Source organism: Psammomys obesus, unplaced genomic scaffold (genome assembly GCF_907164565.1).
Source record: "Psammomys obesus unplaced genomic scaffold, mPsaObe1.curated_primary_1811, whole genome shotgun sequence".
In the NCBI taxonomy this organism is placed as follows: Eukaryota; Metazoa; Chordata; class Mammalia; order Rodentia; family Muridae; genus Psammomys; species Psammomys obesus.
In genome coordinates this window covers 1,844,349-1,858,857 of record NW_026596176.1, presented here as the reverse complement: position 1 = coordinate 1,858,857, position 14,509 = coordinate 1,844,349, and the positions used below count along the sequence as shown (strand labels likewise).

At 45.1% G+C, this 14,509-nt stretch overlaps 1 protein-coding gene across 1 annotated transcript in view; it reads right to left on the bottom strand.

Annotated features, from left to right (window-relative positions):
* The window catches only part of Nlrp12 (NLR family pyrin domain containing 12), a 26,475-nt gene extending 16,635 nt beyond the window's left edge, over positions 1-9,840 (bottom strand). The window contains exons 1-3 of the mRNA XM_055595625.1: positions 9,552-9,840; positions 6,513-6,593; positions 1,886-3,566 (exon numbers count right to left, since the gene is read on the bottom strand). Of these exons, the coding sequence (XP_055451600.1) occupies positions 1,886-3,566; positions 6,513-6,593; positions 9,552-9,840 (2,051 nt within the window). The remainder of the gene's footprint in view (positions 1-1,885; positions 3,567-6,512; positions 6,594-9,551) is intronic.
* Between the last annotated feature and the right edge of the window lie 4,669 nt (positions 9,841-14,509).

Below are 14,509 nucleotides of genomic sequence, written 5' to 3'. Positions count from 1 at the left end.
CACACACACACACACACACACACACACACACACACACACACACACACCAAAAAACAAAAAACCAGGGGCCAGTGAGATAGAGATTAGCAGGTAAAAAGGCAAAAAATGAACTTCTGAAGTTTTTTTTTTTTTTCTTGTTTTGGGTTTGTTTGTTTTTTTGAGACAGGTTTTCTCTGTGTAGACTTGGCTGTCCTGAAACTTGCTCTGTAGACCAGGCTGGCCTTGAGAACTCACAGAGTTCCTCCTGCCTCGGCCACTACACACACTAAGTAGCAAAAGTTGTTTTCTAACCGTCACACACACATCTGCCCTCGAGCACCTGAACACCATATACACGCATACATACACAGAGTCACACAGAAAGAAACAGAGACATACACACAGAGACAGACATGCAGAGAGGTGTAAACATAGAGACAAGGCAACAGGCACACAGAGACAAAAACAGAACACAGAGAGATACAGATGGAGAGAGACACACAGAGAAAGAGGAACACAGAAATATAGATGGAGAGAGACAGACACACAGAGAGAAAGGAGCACATAGCGATACAGATAGAAAGAGACAGACATACAGAAAGAGGAACACACAGGTACTAAGAAGGAATAAAATAAAATGAAAGGGTTGGCAGGATGGTTCAGTGGGTAAAGGTTCTTGCCAACAAGCCTCATGACCCAAGTTCAATCCCTGAGACCCACAGGGTAGAGGGAGGGAACGAAGTCCCATAAATTGTCCTCTGACCTGAACACACATGCCATTAACACTGCACCACACACACACACAATAAATAAATGTAATGAAATTTCAAAATAAAACAAAAAATGAAAAATTCCCAAACCACTGAGAGATGGCTCAGTGGTTAAGAACTCTTCTAGAGGACCCAAGTTCAAGTCTCAGCACCCACATCAGCTCACAACTGCCTCTAACTCCGGTTCCTGGGGATCCAATGCCCTCTTCTGTCCTTTGTGGGCACTTGTATTCATTTGCACAACCCAAACTCAGACACACACACACAAAATTAAAAATAAAATAAGGGCTGGAGAGATGGCTCAGTCATTAAGAAGGCTTGCTGCTCTTCCAAAGGTGCTCTTCCCAGCACCATGTTCAGAGGCTCATAAAGGCTCATAATGGTTCCAGCCCTAAGGGATCTGTTGTCTGCTTCTGGTTTGCTGAGTATCTGCATTCACTCCCCCCCCCCCCATTAAAAAAAATCCCCAAGGCAAATCTGGGCATTGGTGGTACACACTTTTAATCCCAGCAATTGGGAGACAGAGGCAGGTGGATCTCTGTGAGTTCTAGGTCAGCCTGGTCTATAGAGCAAGTTCCAGGACAGCCAGGGCTACACAGAGAAACTATATCTCAAAAAACCATAAATTAATGGAAGGGGGAGGGAGAGTGGGAATGGGAGGAGAGAAGGGATAAGGCTACAACCATGATGTAAAGTGAATAATAAATAAATAAATTTAAAAATAAAACTGAAAAAAGAAAGTATTCTACATATGCTAAAAACAAGAGAGAAAGAAAAAAGAAAAGCCATAAATAAACCAAGTGTGGTGGCACACACCTGTGATCCCAGCACCTGGGGAGGCAGAAGAAGGAGGATCCCTGTGAGTTAGAGGCTGGCCTGGTCTATAAAGGGAGTCCAGGACAGCCAAGGCTACACAGAGAAACATTGTCTTAAAACAAAACAAAATAAAACAAAACAAAACAAAACACACACACACACACACACACACAAAAAAAAAAAAAAAAACAAAGAACATAAACCATAAGTAACCAACCAGGTAAACAAATAAATAATCCCTAAGCAAAACAAAAGCCCTTGCCCCTCCCCAAATCACCTTTGTTGAACTTTGTTGAAAAGCACAAGTCAAAGGTACTTACAAGTGTTCAGACAGAGTCTGGGCTCCTGAAGGTTCTGGGGTGCCATCCCTTGTGCCTGTACTGTAAGCACTCCCATGCAAATGAAGCACCTCTGTGCTCCTGCAGAACCTCACACAAAACGAGCAAACCACGTGCTCCATCTTTGTTGAGATGTTGCTGACTACAACCACCTGAAAGTGGCTCAGGGCCTGCTGGATGAAGTCCTCCTCCTGGATCTCATACAGGCAACTGAGGAGCTCCAGGGAGCCACGCTGCAGGGTGGAGCCTTCACTACGAGCCTTGTCTTGGATCCACAGCAACACTTCCTCCTTGACCTGAGGGGAGATGGTCCAGCCTAGATTCCTCTCCAGGTAGCATCTCATCTCCTCATTGAGGAGACCAAACAGGAAGCGGACAGTGAGGGCCAAGAAGTTCCTTTCCGAGAAGCCATATTCAGCCAGTGCTCTCCTCACGGTCTCTCTGCCATGCAGCACACAGTACATGGCTGCAAAGAATTCCTGGAAACTCAGGTGGATGAAGCTGTAGAATTTCTCACACTTGATGTCCTTCTGGAAGATGTTCATATTGAGGAAGGTCGAGACATCTGCTCCATCTAGGCCGTGTTTCCCAAGGTCTTGCTCCTCAAACAGAACCTTCTGATTCCAGAGGCCCTCTGCAGCCAGAGATACAAGGCCTCTCTGATAGGCTGGAACTTTGAAGGTTGGGGTCCCCGGCTTGGGCTGCATCAGGCTCAGAAGGTAGAACATATAAACTGCCGTGGTGGTCCTAGATGTTTGCCTTAAAAGCTCCCCACTGTCCAGCTGCTGTTTGAGGCAGGTGCAGACCACCCAGGACACCATAGGGACAAAACACATGGTGAAGAGGGGCTCGTTGTCTGTCATGAAACTGTACACTTGGCTCGCCTGTCCGGTGTCATGGAAATATCTGTAGAAGTATTCCCGCCTCTCTGCCTCGGAGAAGCCCAGGATCTCCACGTGCCTGGGGTGTTCCAGCAGGCCGTGAAGTTTCTCCAGAGCACAGGGTCGAGTGGTGATGAGCAAAGAGAGCTGAGGCAGAAGTGACTTTCGGATCAGGCTGCCGAGGATGATTTCTGTGGGACCTTTCTCCTCCCAGCAGGGGCACCAGGGACCCTGAGCATCATGGAAAGAAGGATGAAGCTCATGGAAGCCATCAATGATGAACAGGAGACGATCAGGATCCCGGATGAGGTCCTCGAGGGGTGCTTCAGGTTCCGGCCAGCAGCTGGAGATAAGGTCGTGTGCGCTGCACTGCACGTGGCTTCTGTTCAACTCCCTGCAGCTGATATAGAAGACGTAATCGAACCGGCCTTGGAAGAGCCTCCCATCAGCCCAGTCCAACATCGCTTTGTGGGCCAGCATGGACTTCCCCATCCCTGCTGCTCCTTGTAACACCACCGCGCGTGGTGCCTCAGGGCGTTCTTCGTCTGGCTCGAAGAGGGTCTCTATCTGGATAGGGCTAGCCAGGTGGCCCCGCGTTCTGGCGTGTCCCCACCCTGTATCCAGAAGTTTCTGCTGTGCCCAGATGGGATTTGAGTGTTCTTTTACTAGGACAAGCCGAGTGTATCGATGGCCCAGGTTGACACTTTCGCCTAGTCGGGCGTTGCGGTCTTCCATTAGCCGGAATTTCCTTCGGACATAGTCTTTGTAGGTTGCCCGGGGATCTAGTTGAGAGAAAGGGAAGGTCTGTGGCATATCCACTAAGCAACTTTTTGAAAAGATTTTATTTCTTTTTAATTTAGTTTATTATTACGTTTTAATGTGTGTGGGTGTTTTACCAAAATGCTTGTGTGTGCACCTTACCTATGCTGGTGCCTGCAGAGGCCAGAAGCCATTGGATCCCCTGGGGCTGAAGTTACAGACTTGCCATGTGGGTGCTGGTAATGGAACTGAGAGCCTTTAGAACTGCAACTGTTGCTCTTAACTGCTGAATCCTTCTCTCTAGCCCCTGTTTTTACTTTTGGAATATGTATATGTGTGGGGGAATGTGCACAGAAATTCGAGCTCCTAGAGAGGCCAGAAAAGGGTGTTGAGTCCCCCACTGGAGTTGCAGGCCGGTGGGAGTTGCCTGACGGGAGTGCTGGGACCAGCCTCCAGTCCTCTAACAGAGCAGTAAGCACTCTTCTTGGTTTTGTTTGGTTGGTTTTTTTGTTTTGTTTTGTTTTGCTTAGAGACAGGGTTTCTCTTGTGTAGCCTTGGTTGTCCTGGACTCACTTTGTAGACCAGGCTGTCCTTGAACTCACAGAGATCTGCCTGCCTCTGCCTCCCTGAGTGCTGGGATCACAGGCCTGTGGCTCAGTACACATTCCTAATCACTGAGCCATCTTTCTGACCCCAGCCTTTTTTTTTTTTTTTTTTCCTTAAGACAAGATGTCATGTAGCCTAGGCAGGCTTCAAACTTGCCATATACTCAAAGATGGGTTTACAGGCATGCACCACCACATCCAATTTATAGAGTGCTGGGAATTGAACTCAGGACTTCACAGATGCTAGGCAAGTTCTCAAACAACTGGGCTACATGCCCCACCCCCATCCACTTTTTGTTGTTTGTTTGAGATGGGGTTTCGTGTTGATCAGACTGGCCTCAAACTACCCATGTAGCCAGGGACAACCCTGGCTGACAACAGTACTGAACCTGTTGCTTCTGCCTCTAGCTGCTAGGAATTACAGCCACAAGCCACTTCTCTTTCTGTTCTTCTTTTCTTCCTTCCTTGCTTGCTTTTTTCTTTCCTTCTTTCTTTTTTCCCCATGATCTTGCTCTGTGTCTCAGGCTGGTTTCTAACTTTTCTTGATCCCCCTGCCTCAACACGGATGTCCCCCCAAAGCTGATATAAGCCACCATTCCCCGATGTCATCAGCAAATTACAATGAGTTCAGTGACTGCCAAGCATGGTCTAGCGGCTACTTGTCCTGCCAGGCAGGTCCTTAGAACAGTTTCTAGGTGCAGTCTGAGAACCCTTCTCTGGGGAAGCTGAGGCATTCAAGTGGAGCTACATGAGTACATACACTTTGCATCTGTTGTGCAGCGACTGTTTCTTCTGACTTAAAACATGTCTTCCTCTAAAGAGGCTCATAAGACCCGAGTGATTGATTTCTCTGTCTTGAAACCTGTCTTCCTTGAGAGAGGCTCATAAGACTCAAGGAGCTAAGACACTAGGCTAAAGAAGTTCATGAAATTTACAGGATTCATAAGGCCTCTCCCTAAGCTCATATAAGTAATGCACAATTGCTGGAGAGGAGACTTGTCAGTGGAACTCCCTATCCGTTGAGCCTGCATCTTCAAGGATGCAGCATTCAAGAGCCACAGGGTGGGTACGGGGCTTGAGAGATGATTTAGCAGTTGTAGGTATGTAATGTTCCTCCAGAAGATGTCGATTTGCAGCACAAATTAAGTGTAAACTTGCTACTGTTTCAGCCTCCTGCGATATTGAGATCATGGGCTTTAACCAACACACCCAGCTCCCTGCTTCTCTTCTTCTAGATTGTGACTCATTTGTGAGAAGTAGTTTGGTAGCTATCTCATACTCATAAAGTGGCAAGTCTTACAACTTAAGCTAAGAATTCGTTACCCCAGCGCTTAGAAATTATATGTGGGAGGGTCAGGAGTTCAAGTCTAGCCTCAGCTACATAGTAAATTCTAGTCCAAACAACAAACCAAAAAATTGTATGACAAATGGCTGACATACAGGGGTTGAATGAATCAACAAAGTCGGGTAGGGTGACTCAGCCAGTGGAGGCGCTTGCCACTAAGCCTGACAGCTTGAGTTCAGACCCTAGGACTCACACAATGGAGTGAGGGAACTGACTCCTTCAAGTCCTATGACTTTCGCACATCCAGCAAGGCACACTCCCCACCCCCATGCACACAAAATAAGTTTAAACTTTTTTTTTTAAACAGGGTTTCTCTGTGTAGACTTGGCTGTCCTGGACTGGCTTTGTAGACCAGGCTGACTTCAAACTCACAGAGATCTGCCTGCCTCTGCCTCCTGAGTGCTGGGATTATGGGTTTGCACTACTACACCAGGCTTAAACGTTTTTAAAAGGGGTTGGAGAAATGGCTCCGTAGTTAAGAGCATTTGCTGCTCTTGCAGAGGATCCACATTTGGTTCCCAGCACTTAGGGGGCAGCTCACAACCACCTTTAACTCCAATTTCAAGAGATCCAAGGCCTTCTGGCACATGAATATGGTGCACATACAAACAAACACTCACACACATACAATAAAAATAAATAAATATTCTAAAAAATTTTCAAAGATAATGGTGTTTGTTTACCATATAAACTCTGCATCTATTTCACCTAAGACTCCTTGCCACATGCCAACATTAAATACTGTTTCTGGTTGTGCATGGTAGCAAATGCCTTGATCTCAGCATATGGGAGGCAGAGGCAGGTGGATCTCTGTGAGTTCAAGGTCAGCCTGGTCTACATAATGAGTTCCAGTACAGCCAAGGCTATGTAGAGAGACCCTGTCTCAAATATAAGCACACACATACACAGACATATGCATGTATGTATGCATGCATGTATGTATGTACTGCCTCAGATGGGTTATGGCATAGATGCAACTGGTAGTACATCCAGGAATAGGAACAGGGCTTATAGCTCACCTTTCCTTGAAGCACCAGGGGAGACATCCAAAAGGTAAGCTGATTGGCTCTCAAGGGAGCACAGACCATTATTCGGAGGAACTGCAAGAGATATTTTTGGAGCTTAGCTAGCATTCAGTAGTATTACATTTTATTCTTTCTTTCTTTTCTTTTCTTTTTTTTTTTTTTTTTTTCTTGGAAGCATCAAATTCAGGGCCCTGAGCATGCTGGGCAAGCACTGTGCCCTGAGCTACACCTCCAGTCCTGATAATTGTTGTTACATCAGATACCTTTGTAGCTCTTGCCAACCTGTGCTAGAGTGTCCAACACTCACCTCTCTGTGCTGTGTTGGAAATGGACAGTCTAACTGCAGGGAGAGCAACCCCTGAAAAAATAACAATGTAATTTTGCATGCTGGGTGATGACAGACAGGTCCACAATCAAGCAAAGGGATTTCTTGAGAAAATGAAATTGTGTCTGAGGTAAGATTTTTTTTTTTTTTTTTTTGGGGAAAAAAGCTAGGAAGGAATTTTCTTTAATATGCATAGACACACACACACACACACACACACACACACACACACACTAGTGAATTACAGTACAGCCAAGGCTACGTAGAGAGACCTCATCCAAATATAAGTATAGATGTATTATATATACACAAATTTCTTTCAATATTTAGGAGGTAGAAGCATCAGGACCTGGATTTTAAGCCATCCTTGATTACACAGGGATTTCAAGGCTAGCCTGGAGCAGATGAGACAGTCTTGAACCCCCCACATACACACCCAAAGAAATAGATATAACAAAAATGTAAATAAGCAAATATTCTATACGTAAAAGATTGTTTTCCTCATATATGGTTATGTAATTTAGTGTTTTTCTTTTTTCTGGTTTTATTTTTTGAGACAGGATCCAATTACATAGCCTTGGCTGGGCTGGCACTAGCTATGTAGACCAGGCTAGCCTTGAACTCACAGAGATCTACTTGCTTCTCTCTCTCTGAGAGCTGGATTAAAAGTGGGTGCCATCACACCCAGCTTGGCTATATATACATACATACATACACACACACACACACACACACATATGTGTGTGTGTATTTTTATATATGTATTTATATATACCTACACAATACATTCCTCTGAGCAACAACATCAATGCATACACACACACACACACACACACACACACACACATAAATGTATTACATTTGCTGTTGTGCAGTTGAGAAATGCATACCACAGGGAATGTGTGGAAGTCAGAGGACAACCTTGGAAGTTCCTCTCACTATGTGGGTTCTGGAGATGAAACTAAGGTCCTCAGGTTTGGTGGCTGAAGCCTTTACCCACTGAGCCATCTCACCAGCCCATGTGTTTGGTTTTTGAGGCAGGGTTTTGCTGTGTCATCCAAACTGACCTTCAATTTGCAGTAGTCCACATCCCCACCCCTACCCCTCTCAGTTTCTCAAAGTGCTGGGATTATAGGTGTGTGCTGCCAAGCCCAGTTTAAGAAACTCTTGTATTTTTTGTTGTTGTTATTGTGTGTGTGTGTGTGTGTGTGTGTGTGTGTGTGTGAGAGAGAGAGAGAGAGAGAGAGAGAGAGAGAGAGAGAGAAAGAGTTTAGAGGGCAACTTTGTGGAACTGTTCATCATTATGTTGGTTCCAGGGACTGAACTCATGTTGTCTGGGTTTGGCACCTAATTTAAAAATGGTCTAATGAAATTAACAGTTTACAAAAGAATGAACACAAATGGCCAGTTATTTTTACAAGTGTTCAGCATCTCTAGCCATCAAGCAGAGGCTTGTTAAAACTGTTTTTTTTTAAGTGATTTTTATTTGTTTTTGTTTGTTTGTCTATTTTTGAGTTTTTGAGACAGTGTTTCTCTGTGTAGCCTTAGCTGTCCTGGACTCCCTTTGTAGAGCAGGCTGGCCTCGAATTCAGGGAGATTTGCCCGCCTCTACCTCCTAGAGTACTGAGATTACAGGCATGTGCCGATGCACCTGGCCACATAATTCCTTCATAAAAACCTTTGAAAAAAAAATAATAAACCGAATACCTAGTGCTGTTAAGTAAGTAAATAAATAAGATAGCCTAAAGTGGTGACTCACACATGCATTATCTCAGCACTCAGAAAGCTCAGGCAATGAGATCCACACAGGTTTGAGCCCAACCTGGGCTACATAGTAAGACAGATATATAGATGGATGGATGATTAGATAGATAGATAGATAGATAGATAGATAGATAGATAGATAGATAGCTTTGTAATAACAGTTTTTCACTTTACAAAAATTATTCTTAGATCAGGAGGTGATTGATGACACATGCCTTTAATCCCAGCACTCAGGAGGCAGAGGCAGGTAGATCTCTTTCTTCAAAACCATCCTGGTCTACAAAGGGAGTTCCAGGATGGCCAGGGCTACACAGAGAAACCCAGTCTTGAAAAACAAACAAAACAAAACAAAATTATCATTTACATGTGTGAGACAGCATGAGTTTAGGCGCAGGTCATAATGCAGGTGTTCACAGAGGCCAGAGGGTACTAGAATCCCTGGAAGAGGAGTTGTCCTCTGACACCACAGACAGGCTGTGACACCCAGGTGCTGGCACTCATTCACATGTGCCATACATCCACTATCAGCAATACATAAGTGTTTTTAAAAGAGAATCAAAGTAGAAGGAGGAATATTTGGGAGAGGAAGGGTCAGCAGAGTGAGAGGAAGGTAGAGTAAGGAGGGTGACTGTGATCAACATACATTATGTACACTTAGGAAAATATCCTGATTAGGATCAGAGACACGGCCAAGCCTGAGGCCTGCGTTTCATCCCTGGGACCTACATGGTAGAAGGAGACAATAGATTTTTGCAAACTGTCATACACACACACACACACACACACACACACACACACACACACACACATGCCCTTTAAAAAGACACGGTGCTTTTAGGCAAAAGACAGCATGGACAGAGACCTGCTGGGCTGAATCCACTTCACCGATGTAAAACTAAGAGAATGGGTGTATTCCAAGCAGGGCTCTCCCTCCCTCTCCTTACCCCTCACCAGGTCTTCTCCCTGTCCTCGTTCCCACAAATCCTTCCTGTGGATCCTCTCAAAGGTATTGAGAGCCAGCAGCCAAGCCTCTCTTGTCCCCATATGGGTCACCATCAGCTGGGCCATTTCCAGAGGACTAGCCATCTCCATTCGTCCCCAGGGGATCTTGTCCTGGCCCAACTCCACTGCGGTCCCCAGGTATAATTTGAATTTCTTCAGTTCCCCAGCATCGAGTTCTTCCAGGTAGGTGGTCAGTCGATAGAGGCCATCCCTGGCTGGAGCTGGCAACATGGGGATGCAGTGGCAGGCCAGACGCTCTAACCTTTCTCTGAAAAGACAGTGGCCACTGTAGCATGCCACGGCCTCAATGACCAGGGTTTAGGAATGGGATTGAGACAGAGCCGAGATCTTTCGAGAAAGCAGGCTCCCCCACCCATTACTTCTCTGCTACCTGTGTCTCTCAACAATAGGGTTTGCTTTGAAGGGGAAGTTGGTATGGGGTAATCCCAGGAGCATTTGACTGTAAGCGTGACATGTTGAGCAAGCTTTGCGCTGTTTTCCCTTGACAAAACCATTCTCTTCTGTCTTTCCTCATGTCGTCCTGACTCAGGAAGGTGTGTGAAGACTGCTGTGCCTCTTCCAGGAATTGAGACCCTTGCATGGGGGCTGGGGATGTGGCTCGGTTGGTAGAATGCTCGCCTAGCGCCGCCAGTGACGCCCTGGTTTCCTCCTTATCACTGCTGGGAAAGTGTACTCTCCTGTAAATGCAGTGCTCCTGAGGTAGAAGGAGGAACAGAAGTTCAATGCCTGGCTAAATAGTGTTCAAGACCAATTTGGGCTATGTGAAGTTTTTCCAGGATGGCATGGCTGTGCACACCTTTAATCCCAGCATTTGAGAGGCAGAGACAAGAGGATCTCTGACTCTGAGGCCAGCCTGATCTACATAGTGCATTCAGTCCAGCCAGTGATATATAGTTACACTCTGCCCTTTTTGTTTGTTTGGTTGGTTGTTTTGTTTTGTTTTTGTTTTTTTCAAGACAGGGTTTCTCTGTGTAGTCTTGTCTGTCCTGTACTCACTTTCTAGAGCAGGCTGGTGGTGAACTCACAGCAATCAGCCTGTCTCTGCCTTCCAGAGTGTTGGGACTAAAGGTGTGTGTCACTATGCCTGGCTCAAGACTCTGTCTTAAAAAAAAAAAAAAAAAAAGACAAAAGGGCTGGGGAGACAAAAGGGCTTAGCAGTTTTAAGAGCACTGACTGCTCTTCCAGAGGAAATGGGTTCAATTCCCAGCACCCATATTGTCATGGGTCACAACTGTCTGTAACTCCAAGATCTGACACTCTCACATAGACATACATGCAGGCAAAACACCAATGCACAATAAAGTTAAAAAAACAAACAAAACACAAAAAACCTCATATAGGTGTGGAGGCACATGCCTGAAATCTTGTAGGAGGACTGGAAACTCAAAAATGAGATCCTGTCTCAAAAAAAAACCAAACCAAACAAAAAACCTCAAACTCCTAGAGCTGAAAAGATGGCTGACTAGGCAAAGGGCTTTCTGTGCAAGAGCGAGGACCTGAGTTGATATTCTCAGAGCTTAATGAACCTGGACACACAGGAGTAAGGGAAGGCCAGGGAGTCTTATGAGCACAGCAGCAGAGAAGAGACCTTTTCTCAAGCAAGATGGAAAGATTGACATCTGGTGCTGTCCTCTGCACTCATCCTGCATTGGCTAATTTTATGTCAGCTCCACATGGGCTACAGTCATCTGAAAGGGGGAACCTCCAGTGAGAACATGCCCCATAAGACTGGGCTACCCAGGGCTGGAGAGATGGCCCAGAGGTTGAGACACTGTCTGCTCTTCGAGGGGTCCTGAGTCCAATTCCCAGCAAGCACGTGGTGGTTTGTAACCATTAATAATGAAATCAGGTGCTCTCTGCTGGCCTGCAGGCACCCAGGCAGGCAGAATACTGTATAAATAATAAATAAATAAATCTTAAAAAAAAGATTGGGCTGTACAAAAACCTGTAGAGCTTTTAACTTATTTATTCATTCATTTTATTTTTACTTTTATTTTTGGTTTTCCAAGATAGGGTTTCTCTGCAGACCAGGTTGTCCTCAAACTCACAGAGATCCACCTGCCTCTGCCTCCCTGAGTGCTGGGATTACAGGCGTGTGCCACCATGCCCAGCTGTAATTTAGAGTTTTTAAAGTTGATTTATGTGTATGGATGAATTTTTGCCTGCCTGCATGTCTATGCACTACACTCATGCAGTGCCCAGCGGCCAGAAGAGGGTGTTCTTTGGGGCTTGACTCAGTTATCATGTGAGTACATTGAAGTTAGGTCTGGTGGAAGGGACAACCAGTATTCTTAACCAAGCAGCCACCTCTCCAGCCCTGAAGTTATTTTTTTTTTCTTTTTTCTTTTTCTGAGTCAAAGTTTTTCTGTGTAACAGCCCTGAGTGTCCTGAAACTCAGTTTGTAGGCCAGGCTAGCCTTGAACTCAGAGATGCTCTTCTCTCTGCCCCTCAAGTTCTGGGAATAAAGGCGTGTGCCACCATACCCAGCTTCCCTGTAGTTAGAAATTTTAAACAAAAAATAACACAGAGGTGACTATTTTCCCAGAACTTTCCTCCCAGACTCTCCCCAGCCTTTTGTTAGCTGGTTTGTCTTTTCAGACAAAGTCTCATATAATAGACCCTGCCCTTAAACTCACTATGTAACTCAGGATGACCTTGAACTTCTAATTCTCCTACTGGGTTTGATAGGTACGCAACACCAGGACTGGGAACCAAACTCAAGGCTTTGAACGTTATACAACTGACCCACATCCGAAGCCCATTCTCAGTCATTGTGAAAGACCCCTGCCTCACCCTAAGTTAAACATAGCTATGAGAAACTCTGTAGGCTAGGTGGGGAACTGGAAAATTACTGAGAAACTTAGCTGTGTCACCCACTTGGGATATCTGTGGTCAGGCTGCCCCAGTCATACTAAAAACAGTTTGTGTTAATCACCCTCATAAATATCTGTGAGACTGTTTCAGTTAAGATAGAGAAAAGCAAAATAACAGGTGGCGGGCCACGTCAAGGGGTCATCATAACCCCCTTGACCACCCAGTTCCTGGAATCTTGGTGCCCCTGCCAAACTTTGACGCAAATCGTGGTCTCATGTAAACATACCAATCAGCCCCCTGTAACCATGCTTCTCGCTTCTGTACCAGTGCTTCTGCTCTAAAACCCTATAAAAACCCCAGCTTCCTACCTGGGGGGCGCGAAAGTCTCTCGAATGACTTTTCGCCCCGGGTACCCGTGTATCAAAATAAAAGCCTCTTGCTGTTTGCATCCGAATGGCCTCGTTGTTCCTTGGGAGGGGGTCTCTCTGACGGAAGATACCCTCCGGGGATCTTTCAATTGCTATCCAGCTAGTTCATGCTTCCAAGACCATACTCTATGTTTCTCTGTATTTGAAGTTTGTGTATGTGTGACAGTTTGTTAGTGTTTATTTTGGGTCTCACTTGCGGCTCATCCACATTCTTTCTGATGCTTCTAGCTTGTCCCTCCTGATTGCTGAGCCGTTTAGAGCTGGGATCGCTGTTGAAGCAGTCAAGTGCAGAGCATGGCCTAGTAGCCCGAGACCCTGTTTGGTCTTTGGGTATGCCCTCTGTCTCCTGTAATAATGGGCTTCCTTCACCTGGGAGTGCTGTGCACACTCGCCCTTCTCCAAACAACACACTTCCCAACCTCAGGCTCCCTGTCTCCCAACCTGCACTGGGCTGTGCAAACATTCCTTCCTGACCTCAAACAATCAATGTAGAGAGTTTCTATTCAGTTGCACCCCCAGTGTTGTCTAGTAGGAAGAAATGGAATGTTGATCTGGACTAAACTGGTTTTGGATACGTGAGCTATCGCAAGCTGTGTCCTCAAGTGCACTCTTAGGAAAATTTTTCTGTTTACCATCTTATGCCTATTCATGGTTGGGCATGATAAGAGCAGATGCATTATGGGAAGGGATGCATGCAATAGAAAACTTAAGAACATATACTGATTGAGAATATATACTGCTTAAGAGTATGTACTGCTTTTGCAGAAGACTTGAGTTTAGTTACATCTGGTGATTCACAATCATCTGATGCCTTCTTTCTCCTCTTTGGGTTTCTCAGGACACTACACACATGTACACACACACACACACACACACACACACAATCAAAATGTATAAATAAAATTAAGATTTAAAGGATTATATAACTTAATTTATGAATCATAATAAAAACATACTCCCTCTTGAACCATATGAAAGCTCAGCTGGGCGCAATGGACCACACCTGTAATCCCTGCACTCTGGGAGGCAGAGGCAGGCAGGTCTCTGTGAGTTCAAGGCCAGCCTGGTTTACAAAGTTAGTCCAGGACAGCCAAGGCTACACAGAGAAACCCTGTCTCAAAGACAAACAAATAAACAAACAAAAGAAAGAAAGACAAGAAAAAGAAAAAAGGAAAGCCCAAGCAATAATTAGTGGCTTTGAGTACTGTCATTCACATGATCACTGTCAATTTTGACCATCTTCGTTCCTCTCTAATCTGTATTATTACTTCACTCTGAATTGTTAACTTGCTGCTTTGTGGGCCCTTCTCTTCCTTCCTTCCTTCCTTTCTTTCTTTCTTTCTTTCTTTCTTTCTTTCTTTCTTTCTTTCTTTCTTTTTTCATTAGTTCTTTGTTCAGTCTTGAGATAGGATCTTTTTTTTTTTTTTTGGTTTGTTTGTTTGTTTGAGACAGGGTTTATCTGTGTAGCCTTGGCTGTCTGGAACTTACTCGGTAGACCAGGCTGGCCTCAAACTCAGGGATCTGCCTACTCTGACTCCTGAATGCTGGGATTAAAGGCATGCACCGCTACATCCCGGTGTTATTTTCAATTCTTTGGAACCTGGAAACACCCAGCCCAGACCCTGAATATGTAGTAA